The sequence below is a fragment of the Thermobia domestica genome, unplaced genomic scaffold (assembly GCF_964235325.1).
Source record: "Thermobia domestica unplaced genomic scaffold, izTheDome1.hap1.1 HAP1_SCAFFOLD_1096, whole genome shotgun sequence".
NCBI classification, from domain to species: Eukaryota; Metazoa; Arthropoda; class Insecta; order Zygentoma; family Lepismatidae; genus Thermobia; species Thermobia domestica.
The window spans coordinates 23,015-43,391 of record NW_027656806.1 but is presented as its reverse complement, the minus strand read 5'-3'; the positions used below and the strand labels follow the sequence as shown (position 1 = coordinate 43,391).

Below are 20,377 nucleotides of genomic sequence, written 5' to 3'. Positions count from 1 at the left end.
ACATAATATTTATTTTATATATTTTATGATTTATTTAGGTTGTTCGTTCTGACCGAGATGTTTATAGGGTTTTTCCTCAGTCACACCAGGAAAATCCAGAGATTGCACCTTCAACATAGGGTCTGACCTACACCTTTCCATATCCTTTCCCCTCCTGTGTCGCGACGCCTTAGATGCTTAACAACAAATCAACTTCAAATTCTGCGTAAGCTCAAAGGAAGGCTCTCAAGTATCTGCTTGTTTGTGGTTATAAGATTGGGGTGGGGGTGGGGTGGAAGCGAAAACTATTAAAAATATGTTTACTAAATACAATACTTGAACGGTTTGGATGAAGGGAAATTTTATTCGGAAAAGGGAAATTCTGAAGCTTATGAAGGGAAAACGGCTCTGAAGGAATTGGCATCACTGGTGTCAAAACACAGCGCCAAGCTACAGTAAACCGACAATAATATACGTTTATGAACAAAAAACTCTGTTCCTAACTGGTGATTTCATTCACACTGGCAGCATAAAATAAAATGGAAGTATAAAGCACAGTTGCAAATTCGTAGTAAATTTGGAGCCATAATGGATAGTGAAGCGTCTGTTAAGTTGGAATTTTTGTGCAAAGAAGAAATTGATTATGGTTTTCCTCAGGAAGATCCACTCGAAGGGAAAGGATGGACATACGAAATGATAACTGACAACAAGGAATTGATATTATCTACAACCGAAGGAGAGCAAACAATAGAGAAGGATGTAGCTATGTATTCTTCGGATGTCAAATTAAACATTGATGCGGTGAAATCTGAATTTGCAGTAAAAGACCCTGCCTTTGAAAATAATGCAGAAACACTAAGAAAAGTAGAGGTAGAAGAGACTTGCGCTTCTTACTGTGATGACTACAAGCAATTAACGACAAGTAGTTCAAATTCAGTTGGGCCACAAAGGTAATGTTAAATTTTATATACACTGACTGGTTCAGATTGATAATAGAGTTACATGGGTACGAAATTTAATAGTTGTAAGGAATACTTTTCGAGAAATAGTTACGGGAAATAGGCGTATGCCGAACGTAAATTAATCATCAACAGTTTGGAAGTGATGCGGCACACAGACTAGTTGTACCCAGAAACACAAGTGAGGGCACCCATCTTAATGAAGGAATGATTACCTAATTATTGAATACACCAATCGAACCAATTCTTGTAGATATTTTTGATATGGGTACTTTACGATAGTGTTCCTTATATAGAGGGCTGTTTAAGGGAAAACCTCCGTGGCTGAATGGGATCTAAAAAATTCCGAAATACAAACGTGATATTTTTTACACCGGACCAAACGCATAGATGTTTGTAACTTGACCCCAAGTAATCTCGAATATGTCCCTTTTCCGAAGGTCTTCCAAAGACATTAATAAAACATAAGGTATAAGTCAAAAAAATAGGTAAATATTTATTGAAAAACTTATACATAAATTCATTACATATTTTACTTCGTTTTCTGAAAGTCGGCTGTTTTTGTTTTCAACAATCATTTTTGGGGGACGGAGTTGTACTCATCGATGTAGTTTCACATCATAGCGCTCCAGTGTACGTACAAAATAAGAATTATTATTAAAAGACACGAATCAAATTGTGCTAGGTCGCCATTTGAAAGAAGTAGGGCTATGTAAGTCAGGGCAGGACCGCAGCATGTTGGCCGGAGAGGAAGCGAAGTGTTGCGTCGGTAGGGAACAGGCGCGTCACCAGAGGTCAATATACATGTGAACAAGCATAGGACAAAACACTGTATATGGCATAAAGTGTAATTAATTTTCATGCTTAATTGTGTATTTTTACGCTAGTAAAGATGTTATATGAAACATTCCAATATTAAAAAGATTTTTCGAATTGGGTCAAGATTTTACTTTGACTCGGGCAATGACTTCAATCGGTTCTTATGGGTTCAGTGACTTCCTGGAACTGTTTCTGCCTCAGTCAGTTGTTGGTACTGTTTGTGCCTTTGTGCTTTCACGTGGTATATAGTCCGCTTTTCACACGCAAGTTCATTAACCGTTTGAGGACCGGATATAGATCCACCGGTGCGAATTTCTGTCCTTTTTTCACCCTAATTAAATTTCTGTTTTGATTTATCGCGTAACGTTTTGTGACGTGATGGTCCCTTTTAAGGATATTGGTACCTCGCGTTTGCAGAATTCACGTCTTTGTTTTACTTTCACAATACTTTTTATGATTAATTAATTACATTAATTAATTTCATACAGACTACGTTTCTATGACATCGTTACACAAACACACGCATATACATATATATGAAATACGATTTGCATATCTTTCTTACACATTACATATATTAATACTTAGAAGTAAAATAAGATATTGATTTTAAACAGAGCAAATTCAAATATGTTTAACATTTATTCTCTTATTATATATGTGGTACATATGAGGGTAAATATATGTTGGAGGGCTCGATGTTTTTACGTATGAGTACACTTGAATACCTACGAGCTTTTGTTTTAGGATAAATATTTACTATTCTTGCTATTCACTTACCCTTAGTATATGTACATGAATTTATTAGTATTTTTGTAAGCTGTATATAAGTAGTACTTTTTAAGAAATTGAAAAACGTATATTCGCAAAAAAAAAAAAAAAAAAAGGTCTCCAATTCGATACTAGTCATGCATTTTGCTGAGCATAAGCTAACAGTCTTTTTTCAGATCTTTGAAAAGAGGCTTACAACCCATGGTACTTTGGAAAACATTTCTGATGTAACCTTTTTTGACACAGAAAGCACATTTTTCTTGTATTAGATTTGCACACTATTCAGCGTTCTTGTGGTGCATGTACAATTTAATGCGTGTCACATTTTCGAGCTTCGATAGGGATATGCGATCTTGGACCTGGCCTAATTGATGTCATGTTTCCAATGCGAAGAAGACGCATGGTAAGTTCCCTCAAAAACTGTAGATAAGTGAGATCATTGTTCGTGTTGAATTCGCAATGCAGTTTCCAAGAAGAAACAACTGCTAAGATAAGCACAATCTTGAAAAAATTCCACTACCATTTCTTGGATCTGAGTTTGGGTGTGTATGATGCAAGAAGACGATCCATAACATCAACTCCTCCGATTCCTTCATTGTATGTTTGAATAACGATTGGTCGACTAATTGGAACCTTTTACTTATGTACACTAGAGTATCTCCTCAGTGATCCTACTGGCAAGTGTGTAAAACAGTTTGAACCAACAGTTACAACCGCACTGTAATTCCACCTTAAAAAGCACACATTACCATCACTTTTGACGTCAAACTTTCCTCTTTCGTTCTTTGCAAGTTTTTCTGTGGGGTCAGAGGACGCTGTTAAACACGATTATCTCTTACTCTCCTAGTTGCTCGATTGCCTTTTCCTCCTAACTCTAAAAGAACATCATAAGACATGAAGAAATTAAAGGTAAAGACTTCGTGCTGGTTATTATTTTCTATGATTGATGTGAGACTACAAATAACTCGTTCCTGATGGGATATTCTCACTAAGGTTATCAGTGCTATTGTCTTTTCCACCATAGAGGTCCATTGTATATGGATAACCGTCAGAAGAACATAAAAAACATATTTTGTAACCCAAACGGATTGGTTTCCCTCTAATAAATATTTTACAGGTGTGATGCCCATAATACGGAACCATGCTTTCATCAATGCTCAGAGATTGGTGAAAGATACCAACCTGCTGCAGGTTCTTCTGTAGTTCATCGTATAAAGGTCTTATTTTCCGAAATTTGTCACCTCTTGGTAAATTAGAATTGTCAACAATATGGAAATATTTCTTTGTTTGTTCGAAACGGACTTTTGGCATTACGGATGACACAATCGGTTTACACAGGTCGTCTGCTGTACTCCAGTAGGACTTCTCAGAAGGAGAATATGATAACGACTGAGAAGTAATAAACCAAAAAATTGTAGTAACTGTTCATATGATATTTTAATGTGTGGTGCGCGTACAAATTAGACATTTGAACAAGGTGCTCAATGTATGATGGAGGCAAAATCTTGAAGAAAATATCTATCGGAGAACTACCGTCAAGATGAGGATGAGGAACCACAAGTTTTTCTGGTGAACAGGAAATGGGATTGAGGCTAGTTTTCGCAAGATTTTTCCACTTAGACACACACTGTTTCCTTTTCTTTTTAGGTGATGAAGTTGATGGTGTATTTTCGAGCTCATTTGGGTCATAGATGTCATTATTCACTGCTACTGTCAACTCACCACATACGTTTTTAGGCATAACAGAAACTAATTCGTCTTCATTTATCTGCTCCTCGTCTGATATGTCATCTGTTTCAACTGGAGGGAGAATGCAAACATCCGTTTCCTCATTATCAGAAACACACAAAGTGTCCAACGTGTCTACTGTTTCATCTAGCGTAAGAAATTTCCTTGCCATTTTGCGATTTTAGGCAACAAATATTCAAACTAAATCGCTACATACATATGTTCCCAAATAGGAACATTAAACTATTTATGTTGCGCAATAAAAAGATACAAAGGAACACACACATTGAACCCTCAACTGTCCACAAACAGTCTTGCCAACTTCTATATTACGTCGTAAGCACGCAGTATTGCAACCTCTTGTAAAAAGCACGAAAACTTCAATTGTAAAAAAATAGAAAGAAATTATTTAATATACATTGTTGTGAAATTAAGGGAAATAAAACAATTAACAATTCATTCATTTATACCACTTAATGTCGGGCAGAAATATAGAAGATATGCAACGCTAGAGCACTGAAAGTTTCCTGTTTCTAAAAGGGAAGAATGGTACCTAAACGGTTAACGAAAAAGTTACATATCTACGGTACGAATCAGCTAAGCGTTCGAAGGGAGTTAAATGCCACGCAGGTGTAATTTCATTGCACGTTTACCACCATGATAATACCACACGGCGTTACGTCACGATCGGGTGGAGCGACTTGAATGTAATTCCTAAACTGCTCCGGGAACCGGGTCAGAGAAATCGGTTGCACGGTGCGAGTCAAAGTAAAAGCTTTCCCGAATTTGTTATATATTGTTTATAATCCTGTGAATTTTACAGTAAATCTGTAAAAAAAAGAATGAATGCTTGCGAGTTGATTCCTTTGATATAGAAATTCACAGAGTAGAGTTTGAAAATTTTAAAGTAGTTGTATCGAAAACATCATAGTTTGGAAGAAATCGTAGCCTTTATATAAATGCTTGGTTGTAAACTTTAACTGGAGAGAAGGAAACATCAAAGTAAGCTTACTTCAAAATTTACACACACTCGCACTTATATATATATATAGAACAAATCAATCACGTGTCAAACATGGAACTCGGTTCGTAATCTTGTATCAATCAATGAGTTGAAGTACACAAGTAACTTACAAATCAGGAGAAGAGTACTATCAAGGTGACAGACCACCTAGGGTTTGGAATCTGGGGAGATATAAAAATAATCAAAAATGGCAGCTGTCAGTACCGAACCATTGTCTTGGAGTTCACTAAACTAATCGGTGGTAGATTCAGTAACACTAAGCCCAAAGTAAGTCAAGAACAATCTCACTTTGCATATTGATATTTATTTTGGTCATTTATAATAATAATAAATATAAAAATACTTATTATTGTTATTATTAATAGTGAGTTGTAATTTTACCGGATTAGACATGGATAACGCAAAAATATTACTCTTCCTATTTATTTTCGTCAGTTTTTTAAAAATTATTTTCATGCAACTGCTGGTGTTTCAACTGGACATGATGAAATAGAAGTTAATGCCGATCACAATAATAACTTTTAGCTAACCAAATGCAATAAAAATTCTTTATTTTAAGATAGCTTTTGAACAAAGCACACAAGAAATATAATTGCAAAATGTATATTGATAATCATACTCGTTGAGTAATTGAGGAAACACACCATGGAGTTTATTTACTGATATGAAGAACAAATCTCAGAAATACTCTCCCTCTTTAATATTGAGAATAGCGCCAATGATCCGTAATGTTTCGAAACTCGTTTCAAGGAGGAAAAGCTAGGAAATAGTTCCTGACATATCTAGGTCGATATTTACACTCCTATAGATTCTAGAAAAGAAATTAACCCATTTCATTGGTCTAACAAAATTGACGTGATTTCAAATTGTACCCTATATTAAAAAAGAATATCCGCCAATTATCGTTCAAAATTCAAAGCGTGTATCTAATAGAACCATTGGTAATTTGTTCATGCCTCATACGTATGCATTCTTACACTTTTTCAGATTCTAAAAATAAAAAAAAAAATATTTATTTCATTCTTGAAATGTCAGTATGATTATTTAAAATGAATGACTTCCAGGATAGTTTCTCATATTGGCGTAAATGACAGGTCAAAATTTAGAATAAATGGAAAATAGAAGGAAGAAAAAATTTTCGTTGCTGGTACCTAATGATATTTTTACAGTAGATTGCATAAAATTATAGGATTTTTTTTTTCACTCAGGTAATAAGTATAAGAAAATTTCGAATTATATCCTTTGCGTTGAGAAGCAGAAAAGCTATCATTACATATTCGAAGTTCCGTAACATTTCAAATAAAATGATTGGTAACTTTTTCGTAACGTTTTCTGGACTTGTAGTTTTTAATTGGAACCATTCTACTTAAAAGTGCGAAATGTATGATTTTTTATCTTGTAATTTTTATAAGATAAGTGTGGCAAATTTCGAGCTTAAACCTTTCCGGAATTGAGAAAAATGTAAGAATGTACCTAGCTACAAGTTACAAAGAGGGTCTAGTTCGTACTATTTCAAACACATTCAGGATTAGAATATCTTGTTTGCACTTTATTGGAACCTATCCTCGAAATATATATTTGATATCATGCTAACTCTACTGGTAAGCTATAAGAAATTTCTGGATCGTTGTATATAATCTTGTTGCACGGTTGGGCATCTAAAATGCTTCCTTTCGGCTTGTACTTGCGGATGGTTCAAATTGAGATCCTGTCATTTTTTCGGTGAGTGACATAAATTGATATTATTTTTGGGAATTTCGGAAACGTAAAAGATCCCTGGTACAAGCCACAAAAAATTTCTCGGCCGCTCTATTTCAAGTATAATTTGAGCTTCAACTAGCTACTGTAGTGTATTTTTTTCTTCTAAATCCAGAAAATGGAACCTGAGGTAATGTCCTTCTTACTAGATTATTACTATAAATTATGTTTTTTTTTCTTCTAGATTTTGGACGTGGAAATGACCCTAGATACAAAACAATCTATTCTTTTTGTCTGTTTCGTTTCAAAAGTCTAGTGACATTATGCGGATTATTCTCTCCCTTGTAGCTTGTAACTATATGTAGTTTCGGTCTTATTTTACTTTACTATAGGAGTGAAATAAATATTTTTGTGATCTCTTAACAGTAAATGAATCACACTCTGCATTTTGTAGAAATGTTTCTTGTATGCTTTAGTAGAAAATATATTATAAAATCAAGGATTCTTTTCCATTTCTTAAAATGGTTTCGAATGTGAAATTCGAAAATTGTTTCTTCTTGTTTCGAATATGACATAATACCAGCCCTAAATTTTTGAACTGTATACAGAAGTCATTTTGTAAGTTATAGTACATAATGTGCATAAAACAAAAGACTGGTTTTGAGACTTTTAAGCTGTTACGTGCATAAGTTACAGAAGGCTTGTAGAACGGTTTGTCTGTCCGTTCGTCTATCAACTGCTGTCAGAACAAGAATTGGAAAAGAACCGAGAAATGGATTTCGGAATCGGTTGAGCGTGCGAAGAATAAGTTTCATCTCCTCTGTTTACTCTATTCAAGCCTGAAGTGGTTAAAATTTTTCGTTTATAATTCGAACGTTTATTCCCAGAAGACGAAAATTTAAAATAACAAGAAGCGAATATTTGTGCACGATTCATCGTCTTAACACAACATTCAAGGCTATTCAGATTATTTATTTATTTATTTAGCAATCACTAGATACAGCTCAGAGGCCATTTTATAGTGGATACGTAACAACAACAATAAAAATCAAAAGGTACTGGGAAGGTTAAAGCCAGGGCCTATTTAGTTTGTACTATCCCGGTATTTGCCTAGTATAGCACTGAGGGAGACAGGGAAACCCCAGTCAGGATGGTCCTCAACGGGAATCGAACCCACGAGCTCCCCATTTTGAAGCCAACGCTCTACTACTTGAGCTATTTCGCTCCGTTCTCCCGAAACCGGAAGTAGTTCAAATTTACTAATACGTCCGCTTCGTGACTGATTCCCGTACAAGATAAACGGTCAAGGCTTTCAAGACAGTTTTTCTTATAATTATTTCAGTGTCTTAAGAATAGGTCCCTTTTCGTCCCTTAACCCTGTTTCCAAACCGTACTTTATTCAGTTTAGTGATTTTGATTTTAGCTTTTATTGCCACAGAATGTATGTGTAACACACAACGATAAGCAATTGTTTGTAAACAATTCCATATCTATATATAACATACGTATGATGACTGTCTATAACTCTGTCAATACCGGTTAGTGTTCAAATTCACTATTACTTCAGCTTTCACATTTTCTGCTAACTCCTGTTCAAACCGGAGCGATTAAAACCGAGTATGATGCATTTCTGTTTAAATATTTGTCATCATAAAACGGGAACGATAACAGATATTGACAAACACTCAATAAGCTGTCTAAAGAGGACATACTAGACGCGCAACACTCTAGCAAATTCGGAAGTGTTTGAAATTTAATAATATAATTCGTTTCTATACTGACTTCTATATACTAAAGACGGTAAGGGATATGGAGATATGCTTTGTTTCAATCGGTTCAGCTTCCAAATGTAGGTTCCATCTTCTCCGTTAAGCCTCTATTCAAACCGTTAGTTTTTATAAACGACTATTTCCAGATTCAACATTATTGCTTCTGAACAAAGACAGACAAGCATGTGCGTGTGCATTTTTCTTGGTTCTTCTTTTTTGTTCATTACAATATTTCATTCCTTTCTCATCATTCCTTTGTCCTTTAGCCTAGCTGACATATCCGTGAGACGTAAAACTAAAAAATTCATTTAATTTAATTTTGAATGAAAACGGGTCATCGGGTGAACATTCACCTCTGATACACTGGGGCCTTGCTACGATCCCAGCTCGCGCCAATCAGACCTTGTGGTAGACAAACACCGTGTAAGTAGGTTTCCTTGGGGTTCTCCTATTTTCTTTGTTTCAATATTTCATCCATTTCTCATAATCACTGTCTCGTTTAGCCTGGTCGACATAAGCATGTGACATAACACTTAGATCTCATTTTCGTATCAAAACGAAAACGGTTGCAGATACGGTAACTCGGGTCTCTTAAAACAATTTGGCGTTTGATTACAACATATGATAACGTGAAACACTTTTGTGCAGAGGATTCAGCTTCGCAACACAATATATAATGGCTATCCTCAACAATCTTAAAGTGAGGCTGCACTGGCTCAGTAGTAGAGCGTTCGCTTGTGGTGTATGGGTCCTTGTTCGACCGCAAGTCGTGCCAAGTGAACTTTGTGTTGGACAAACACCGTGTGCGTGGATTATGTCGGGCTTATCCCTGATCCCTCTACTATCATTCCACAATTTCTTTCATTTTGTATCATCACTGTCTTCTTTAGCCTAGCCGGCGGAAACGTAGAACATAAAACTTAAAGAATTTTAAAATGGGAAGTTGATCACATTTACAATTACGTCCAATTTCAAAATTGCTGAAAGCTATTGACTTGCGATTTCTTGCAATCGATTTGGGATTTAAAGAACATGTTCAATTCCTCTGTTGAGATTCTATTCAAACAAGAAGTGATTAGAAATAATGACGTGTGGTTCCAACATTTATCGGTACACAAAAAACACGGTAATAAATAGGGAGAAGTATTTTCTTCCATCGGTTTAACGTGACTATTACAGCACTATACGAGAAACGAGGTCTTAGATTTACCATTGTGGTTTGAACACTGATTTCCGTAGAGCCAAAACGCTTATAAATAGGGATGAGTTCTTCGAGTCGAGTTTGCTTTTCAACAAAACGTTACGTTTTCCCGTTGAACCTCTATTCAAACCATCGGTGTTTAAATTTACCAGTTTCCAGTTTCAACTTTTATAGACATAAAACAAAAATTGTAACAAATAGCGTGTAATTATTTTACTTATAAAGATTTCAGCCATTTGCAGCGTCTCAGGACAAGTTAGCATAACTTTCGACAACACTGATCCAAAACAGAAATTGTTTCAAGCTTACCATTATTACCAGTTTTAACACATCTATAGAACAAAAACGTTATAACATATCGATATGAGTGGTTTTTAATTCATTTAGTTTGAGAAGAATTGGTTTTATGTTTTACGTTAACTCTAAGATGAAACCGGAAGAGGTTGAAATTGTCCATTTCTGGTTTCAAAGGTTATCATAATAGAACATAAATGATAATACATGTCGAAAAATTATAATTGGAATGGATATAACTTCTGTTTCTTATGTAAAACCGCACAACCCGGAGCAGCATATTGAAACCGGAAATGGTTGAATTTATTAGTAGTTCTGGTATCAGATTTTCATAGAGAAAATCTCGAAAAGATGTAGAGAAATGTTTTTTGCGACCTTTTCAGCGTCCCAAGTGTAGCTTCTATCTCATCCCTCCACCCTCTATTCAAATTGGAAGTGCTTCAAATTAACGATAGTTTTCAACATTTATCTGCATAGAATTAATAGAGTAAGGGAAAATAACGCCTCCTTTACATGGGATTAGTGTCCAAGGAACAAACGCTATCTTTGACCTTGTTCTCTATTGCAACCAGTATTTACAGATGTATTACCTCCAGTCTGAATATTGAATTCGCTTAGTTTCACACTAAAACTATATTTACTTGTTTATCTTGGGTATTGGTACTGATGACTCTTGTCATATATGTCACTAGGTTGACTCCTAGTCGTAGGTGAAAAAATTCGAGCAGTGTAAGAGATATGTGGTAGACGTGCGAATTGTTAAGCGAGATGTAGCTTTCACCCTTTTTCCTCCAGTGCCACCAGTTATTGTTATTTTAACTACTGCCCTAAAGAAAAGCAACGATATTTATTTCGTCGTTAAGACAATGATATATGTATTACCCACGCCACGTTCTTACCATTTCGATATTTACCTTGTATATCTCACACATTAGCTAACATCCTATCACTTATTCAATCAATTAAAAGTATTTTACAAACTCGTTAATTAGTCATTTGTAGTTCTCTTACTGTAAACAAAATATTTCGATGAGATTTTCGGTTACTTTGTATTCCTCATTTTCATATGTACGCAATACTTTGTCCGCTTCTATCATTCTGCTAAGCATCTTATAAATAAAAGTTAAAGCCTTTGTGTCTTATGCAGAGTCGTTCTGACGTATCATTAGAGCCATGCTGAAGAGTTCGACGGCCTCTAGTATGACAGTAATCATACGTCAAAACAACTCTGAATTAACTTGCGGTACGTGAGATCGATTCTAATTTGGGTCACATTTTTTGGTATGCAAGAAGATTTACGAATTTTCAAAACAAAATTTGAGTAAGTTACTTAACGTTATGTGAAGTAAATGAAGGCTCACATCGTTAAATGCGTAGTCGATGTTTACAACACACAGGAAGTTATCACATATATTTACATAAGTAATGCAATCAAAATGTCTAAGCTAATTGTTTCACTTTGTTTACGACAGAAATATGCATAGGAATTGTAATATTCTTCTGAAAGTATAAAACTATGCAGGCGGGTTTGTAGGTCAGAAGCGACAAGAGAGTATTATACAACAGGAACCTATTAATGTGGGTGATAGGAATCCAGGGTAGCTTGTTTTAATCGTGGATTATACCCAGTAGAGATCATTTTTTTCTGACGCCATGAGCCTACGGGACCACTTAATCACAGGGTGTCTGTGTTTTGTATATTACCGTATGTATACCTAAGTTTAACGATGAAGAGTGTATTGCATTTTCTTCAGTTTTCACATATGCAGGTAAAATAACACAGCAAAAATTACTTTCAAAACTTCTAATGGAACTCGGGTCTGTTGGAAATATTTAACTCCTTAGGTTTTCATTCATGCTTTCGTGAACGTATGCACAATAAGCTCTTTGCTTGTAGCCAGCGAAACAAACACCTGATAGTGAGGGCTACACCTCTAAAACAGTATGTCAAAAATACCAATGCTTAACTTTAGCTTTTCAATTCCACAGATCGTTCAGTATATACAGCCAGGTTAAGCTAATTGTACACTAAGTCAGGATCGTTGCATTTTCACAATCTTTCTTTTGGCTGGATTGAAATATTGACCACTTTTAAGACGCATTTCTACAAAAAAAAAAAAAAAAAAAAAAAAAAAAAGAAACTTTAACTAAGAAAATATAAGCGTAATGTGTACTTTCTTCAGAATGCGTTGGCGAAGCCTCGAAATAAGATATTGTTTAAATTTTCTATTTTAAAAGTGTACTTCTTTTTCAGTTTCAGCCTTTTAAATATTTATATAGGTTAAGTGTTAATCACAACATTAATATTGTATCATAATTTTCAATCCCTCTATCGTGTTCAAAAGGTTATACCATGTATAAACCTTTAAAACTATGTAGATGTACTAAAGAAAAATTTTCCACAAAGTGTTCTCCCTTGAACATTTTTGTGTATTAACTCGAGAACGAAATCGGTAATTTGAACTAGATTTACTCAAGAAGAAATTGTGATTCTGTGACATATTTTGCCATTTCACATAAGTAAACGGGAAATTGCGTTATTTAGATGAAAAATGATGAAAATACTTTGTTTGCCTGATTTTTTTTAAAAATTTTGTGCCACGAAACCTTCTTCAGTTTTAGACGTTTTCCATATTAGAATACCGAAACTAGTCTATTTGTTGTGTTTAAGATATATGGGTTCACAGCGGAATAATTTTTCGTGACATTCCAATGGAAATGTAAGTATGCCGGTTTTTTTTATATGCTGGCAAAGCTGTGATCACTAAACTGCATCAGATGATGTGTAATGGATATCTATGCAATACATATTATTAAGAGAGCAGATGGGAAAGCAACGCGCAATATTCCCCCCCCCCAAAAAAAAATTAATATACCAAAACCAAACAAAGCACGAATAAAGTTACGTATTTGATCCACTTTTTTATAGTTACCAACTTTCTCAATACGTTTCTATCAGCGTGGCACCAGTTTGAAAATGCCCTGTTCGTGAAAGTCATTTACGGTGGAGTATAGTAATGTGCGGACTGCTGTTTTCACTTCCGCATCTGTCGCAAAATTTGACCGGTGAAGAATTTCTTCATGAGACCAAAGGGATGTGAAAGTGTGGAACAAAAGAGACTTGTTGACTGGCAGTAATGATTAAGTTTGACGTTGTCAGCAGTATTGTAGCGGCGTTTGGCACGCAGTTCAAGACGCAACATTAACGAAAGTTTGAATTTAGGCTGGAGCACTTACAGTGGTCCTGTGTTTAACCAATCCTCCAATAAAACATGAAACATCCCAGAACACTGTCACAAGCGCTTTTCTCGCAAATTGAATGACGTTTAGTTTTTGTCGTGTTGGGAACCAGTATGTTTCCACTCCATAAACACCTGCTTGGTCTCGGGCGTCTAATAGTATGCCCAAGACATATCACCATTGACGATTGCTTACATTTGGCGTAACGCGTTAGGTGATCCGAGCATGTCTTCATTCCCTGATCTTTGTGGTTACCTGTCAGGTTCTTAAGAACCTAGCGAGCACCAACTTTACGGAATTGCAACGTGTCCTAAGCAAGGTCGTACACTACAGCATAGGAAATGTTGAATTTCTGCGAAAAGGTTCGCGGGTGCACACGATGGTCACTAAGAATTGGTGGCTGGATGGCGCTGATAATTTGCGGTGTTGAAGCTGTTACCGGGTGCCCGGAGTGTGGCGGAATCCACAATAACTTGAAACATTGCAGCAGTCCGTATAATCGTCCCTATATACGGTGCGCATGTTACAGTAATTTTGTCTTTTTGTATGCCCTTTGATTCATTCAAATCTAAGCATAACTGACTTCCCTTCAGATGTGGGGACAGCAACAGGACATCATATTTGTTTCGTAGTTCAAGTTTGTGTCGCTAGAGGTACTAAGAAAACAAAGAAATCTCTGTGGTGCAATTTTCAAACTCTCTCGTCATGCAATTTCACCATTCCAGCTGGAATACCTGGGGAGAAAAGAAATTATTGTGGTTTACAATCTGCTCTCGAATTTAAATCATATGGTAATTTTATGTATTAAGGAAACAATAGGAATTTCCCGTTTTCCTTCCTTAAAGCCAATAACACTTGCCCAGTGGTTTTCAGTAAAGACTTTAATTACGAGGCCCGACAATAACGTAAGAAGAATGTATTTTTTAGGTGGTGCTGGCAAGCCTGCAAACTTAAACTACAAACGGGGCGAAGGACCTTGTGCGAGATAGTTAATATCAGACGAACATTTTCTCGATTTATGTTCAGTTCATCCGCAATCATTTTCACGGTTAATGGTCTATCCTCTCAGAGAAGTTTCCTCTCTCTCTGTGTGTGTGCTCTCTTCCATTCATATTGTTGTGAGTCGCCCACTACAATGTTCATATTCGATTTTTGTTCCGCTTTCCGCAAACATTTTGTACCAACAATACACCTGTGCCATTGATAACAGTTTCTTTCCAAAGGCCTGCTGAATCTTCCGGTACGTTACCGAGGCAGTCTCACCAAGTTTCATACAGACAAAGATTGCGTTGCACTGGTCAATATTACGTGTGCGTGCCACGTGGTGTGCTATTGGAGCAGGCCCAAGGCCACAGGCTGGCGACGGTTTCACACTGCAGCGTTGCCAGCAGAAGGTGAAACAATTTTCTTGTTACTGTATTGTCGGACTTTGTATATTGTAAATTCCATCTTCGTAACGTAATCCACTAGTCACACACTCTGCTTTGGCGTACAATTTAAAAGTGTTCTGTTACTCGTAAAACTCTGATTCTAATGATAGTAACGAAAAAAGGCAATAAAGAGTAACAAAACGGGGAGACAGAGTGTTCATCTGTGGTAAGTATAGTTTCAAGCTATTCACATGTTTCCTGAAATTATAGCAGAAGGGCTCAACTCTAAGTACTGATAAATATTATGTTTTATTTTATTATTCTACCTCTTAGATATAGCATTTTCCAGTACACCTGTGCATGCAACCCTTTATTTTAAACGATAAGCTTAAGTTAAATTTTCCTTCTTTAACAAGAGAGACACGTGAGATGATAATTTTTGACGTATATTTCTTGATCCTCCTCTCCTTATGATACCAATTTGAATGAAAGTAACATGATAAAAAATCAGGTAAAGGTTGGTACGCAACAAAATAGCTAATCTGTTTCAAATAGTAGAGCTGCCTTTCTTTTATAATTAAATATATACCAAGTTTCTTTCATTTTCTTGATATTCAGGGCGGTAGCATTCTCAAATTTTTTATTTAATAAGAGTGCTTTTTTCACTTAGATGTATATCAATAGTCTTAAAGATTGCATAAGGGTTTGAAAGTTAATATCTCAGAGCATACAAATGATATTAGAAGCACTAGTAGAGATTTGTTTGAAATTACGTATTTTGTGCAAAATTTTAAAACTGGTTATAGTCTTGTTTTCTTTCTTTGTAATATTACGAACAGTTTTTGGTAGTTGTAATTGCAGAAATCTCGTGGAATTACTAAATGCCATACCACAAAAATTAATGATATAGTACACAAGCACTCTCAGTGAGAGCGTACCACCATTTTCACCTGTAATAATCAGATGTTCATTCCATAGTGTAACGTATGTATGTTAGTATGTATTTGAGTTAAATCCGATAACTGATAGATAAATGTTAATACGATTTGAGATTTCAAATGAAAGGACATCCTTTTCTTTGGAGAGTAGAAATGATACTTAAACACCTCAAGAGGTCTCTTCTCCTAATATCTAAAAGACTGTATGTAATATTACAATAGTATTATAAATCAGTTTATCGGGGGAAATTGCAAAACTTCGTATCTCCACTTTTTATGGAATTTTAGATCTTGGTTTCATTCAATTCCCCAGATCTGATTCTACGTGCGTTTGAAAGCTCGTAAACGTAAACCCGATAAAAAGAACGTGAAAAAACTAACTTTTAAAACCAGGTATCGCATGTAAGATAGTGTAAAAGCAGAACGGATTTATTGCTCTCCTGAAAGTTTGTTTTTGATGAGTTACGAGGTTTAGCACTTACGCCATTGTAAAATTTGTAATTACCTTGAAAAGCCTCAAGTTAAAAATGCAATTTTTTAATTATTATTTTAGATGCAATCTTCTGCATTTCTTTGTTGCTTGTTGTTCCATATAGTGTACCTAGATTTCCACTCCCTAGTTTACTGACTTTGTTACAGGGTTCATACACATTCTTCCTCCACAAAAGCGAATGTGTTCAGAACACAAAAGGTAATAATTTCTCATTCAGATGAAAAATCTCATGCTTGCAAGGAATTTAACCCTGGAAATAGTAGATCACATACTGCAGGACGTACGTTAACACATGACAGTGTTAAACATTTTCCTTACCCTAAGTGTGAAAAAGTATTTTGTCGAAATTCAATTTTGACAAGAGACATGTTAATACATACCAGTGAAGAAACTCACATGAACGAAGAGTGTTTAAAGGGATTAATTGACTCTTCAAATTCGGTTACACATATGGTCACACATACAGGTTTAAGGAATCTGACATGCGAACATTGTGGAAAGAAATTTAGTCGGCGTTCATGTTTAGCTAAACACATGCCAATACATAGAAATAAAAAACCTCACACATGCCAAGAGTGTGGAAACAAATTTAATCAGCGTTCAAGTTTAGCTAGACACATGTTAAAACATACTGGTGAAAAACCGCACACATGCCAAGAATGTGGAAACAAATTTAATCATCGTTCAAATTTAGCTAGACACATGTTAAAACATACTGGTGCAAAACCGCACGCATGCCAAGAGTGTGGGAACAAATTTAGTCAGCGTTCGAGTTTAGCTATACACATGTTAATCCATACAGGTGAAAAACCTCACACATGTCACGAGTGCGGAAGGAAATTTCGTAAACGTTCAAGTTTAATCTCACACATATCAATACATACAGGTGAAAAATCTCACACATGCCTAGAGTGTGGTAAGAATTTTAGTCTGCGTTCATATTTAGCTAGACACATGTTAATACATAGAAATGAGAAACCTCACACATGCCAAGAGTGTGGAAACAAATTTAATCACCATTCAAGTTTAGCTAGACACATGCTAAAACATACTGGTGCAAAACCGCACACATGCCAAGAATGTGGGAACAAATTTAAAGAGCGTTCAAGTTTAGCTAGACACATGTTAAAACATACTGGTGCCAAACCGCACACATGCCAAGAGTGTGGGAACAAATTTAGTCTTCGTTCAATTTTAGCTACACACATGTTAATCCATACAGGTGAAAAACCTCACACATGCCTAGAGTGTGGTAAGAATTTTAGTCGGCGTTCAAATTTAGCTAGACACATGTTAATACATAGAAATGAGAAACCTCACACATGCCAAGAGTGTGGAAACAAATTTAATCACCATTCAAGTTTAGCTAGACACATGCTAAAACATACTGGTGGAAAACCGCACACATGCCAAGAGTGTGGGAACAAATTTAGTCTTCGTTCAAGTTTAGCTACACACATGTTAATCCATACAGGTGAAAAACCTCACACATGCCATGAGTGCGGAAGGAAATTTAGACAACGTTCAAATTTAATCTTCCACATGTCTATACATACAGGTGAAAGATCTCACACATGCGTAGAGTGTGGAAACAAATTTAGTCGCCGTTCAAGTTTAACTGCACACATGTTACTACATAGTGGTGCAAAACCGCACATTTGCCAAGACTGGAAACAAATTTAATCACCGTTCAAATTTAGCTAGAGACACGTTAAAACATACAGGTACATAACCTCACACATGCCAAGAGTGTGGATACTAATTTTGTCAGCGTTCAAATTTAGTTGCACATGTTAATACATACATGGGAAAAACCTCACACAAACCAAGTGTGGGAGTAAATTTAGTCGAAGTTTACATTAAGCTCACACATGTTAATAAAGTGGAAAGTATTACATGTGCAAAGAGTGGAAAGAAATTCAGTGAACGATCAAACTTGGTTAAACGTACGTTGATACATCTTGTGAAAAACATTACTTACGCCAACGATGTGGGAGATTTTGTCGACGTTCAAACTTAACTGTACATATCTTGTTACACAGTTAAGAGACCTCATACGCAGCAGGACTGTGCGTAGAAATTTCGGCAAGCTTGATTGTTTATACATACGTTAATATATAAAGATGAAAATTCTCATCCAAGCAAAGAGTTGGGAGTTAATTTTGACTTCAACGTGCCGCTCGGCAGGGAGACTATGTGGACCTTCTTAGCGTGCTATCTAAGCGACGAGCTACCGCCGGGTATCGAACCCGGGATTCCCTCAAAATGGTGCGTACGGTAACTGCTGAGCCACGAGGGAGCTCCCATGCCAAAAGTGCAGGAAACAATTTGTGCAAAACTAACATTCGGCAGAAGGCGTTAATTAACAAAGGAAAAGGATCTCAGTGTGTGAAAAAAGATTTAGTTTAAGTTCAATTTTGGCAAAGCATATGTTAGCACACACAAATGAGATAGCTGATATCGAAGGAGTTTGTAGAAGAAAGATTTTGAAAAAGATGAAACACTGCAAAAGATATTAAAACATGAAGGTTGTAAAGCTCACAAGTGCCATGAGTTTATAAAATTTGCTCGCAAATTCAAATTTTGCAAAACACACACAGCACAGGAACGTCCAAATATGATCCAAGAATTTAGGCGATTCAGGTCGTATGAATGTAAGATGGATCAATATGTTACGGGCGAACTCCGTGTATGATAAAGTAAACATCCTTTAGTACTTCACCATGAACATATAGTGTACCTTAACAGAGCACTAAGAGCTTCTCCACTGAAAGTTTGTATAGATCTTAATAGTACCACATGTAACGTCCATTACATGTCCTGTTTTTGGAGAGCCAGTGCGTCAGTGAGGGACATTACGGACGTAAGTAGATGTTCAGTATATGCCATGAAGACATCGATGTGTACGTTTATAGACGTTCACTTGTCATCGATGTGAACCTTAATAGAGGTAAATCTTTTGTCGAAAATTTGTCCAGTAAACCTTCAGGAAGTCAAATGTGTGCCCAGTAGACACCCGATGCGTACCTGTATAAAAGTGCAATGTATGTCGTGTGGATGTCGGTAACAGTTTTATGAACGTACACAGACGCCCATTATTCTGCCGTAGACGTACAACGCAGGTAAAAAGAATGTTTAGTGTACATCCACTGGACGTTCCTAGGTATGTAGAGGCACGTTCACTAGACGATTCATATGTATATCGAGGGACGTTTCATAAGTATATAGAGGGACGTCTACTAGACAATATGTGTGTGTGCGGGTATAGATGTGAACGGACGTCGAATGTCCAAATTAAAGGCAGATCGTAAGGGAAATCATATCGGGAAAAATTAGATTTTCTCGAGTCGAACTCATCCACTAAACGTATATTTTAATATAACAATATATAACATTAATTCAGTAGAAGAGGTTGCTTTTCTTTCCTTAAATCCAGGCAAGAAACCTTTTGATTTTACCGAAATGCTTTCCCTTAAGGGACGCCTCTAATTTTAGCTACATCCGACGTCTGTAGAGGTAAAACCCAGCTCGTTATACCAACGTCCCTCTGGAAACAAAAATGAAATAATCAAAACATTAAATTCTACAATAAAGGCTATATAAAAAGTGGATACCAATCGAGCAGTACTTGTCGAAACATTGTAAAATGTACTTCAGCTATCAGATTTTTGATTTTTACGCGGATATTATATTTATATTACATTATCTCTGGAATACCTTAAATAACTAAACGACTGTTAAGAATCACTCAACTACATTTTAAAAATCTTCCGCAATCAAAGAAAAAAAATATATACGCTATGGTTTGGCTTTACTCTTCAAAAAAATATCTACTACAAAACCAAGAATTAAACACTAGTTACACGCGCCTATAATACGTGTAATTCTAATTCACGTGCAGGCAAAGCGTGATTGTATAATTATGAATACATAGAATCCATGTAATTAAATTATAATAGACAGGAGTGACTGTGTTTACGTGATTGAATGTACAAAATTGACTTCAATTTTGGTTATTTTTTCCACTTGCTTCACAATTTTTGGCCTACAAATAAACCTTTCTTTTTTTGTCAAAAGTATAGTAAACATACTTA

At 35.8% G+C, this 20,377-nt stretch overlaps 1 protein-coding gene across 2 annotated transcripts; it reads left to right on the top strand.

Annotated features, from left to right (window-relative positions):
- The first annotated feature begins 318 nt into the window (after nt 1-318).
- Nucleotides 319-20,334, top strand: LOC145677610 (uncharacterized). 2 transcript variants are annotated; one of them, XM_081748062.1, is made up of 2 exons: nt 319-929; nt 16,344-16,469. In XM_081748062.1, exons 1-2 carry the CDS (start codon nt 568-570, stop codon nt 16,384-16,386), a joined length of 405 nt encoding a protein of 134 aa, XP_081604188.1. In that variant the 5' UTR covers nt 319-567; the 3' UTR covers nt 16,387-16,469. The 2 variants fall into 2 exon arrangements, with proteins under 2 accessions (XP_081604188.1, XP_081604187.1); XM_081748061.1 differs by having other exon boundaries at nt 321-929; nt 16,430-20,334.
- The last annotated feature ends 43 nt before the right edge of the window (nt 20,335-20,377 follow it).

Bases quoted from the DNA above. Each gene is read 5' to 3' on its own strand.
- LOC145677610 (XM_081748061.1), top strand. From the start codon at position 568: ATGGATAGTGAAGCGTCTGTTAAGTTGGAATTTTTGTGCAAAGAAGAA. The intron at 930-16,429 runs GTAATGTTAAAT...ACTTTGTTACAG, and splicing joins AATTCAGTTGGGCCACAAAG to GGTTCATACACATTCTTCCT.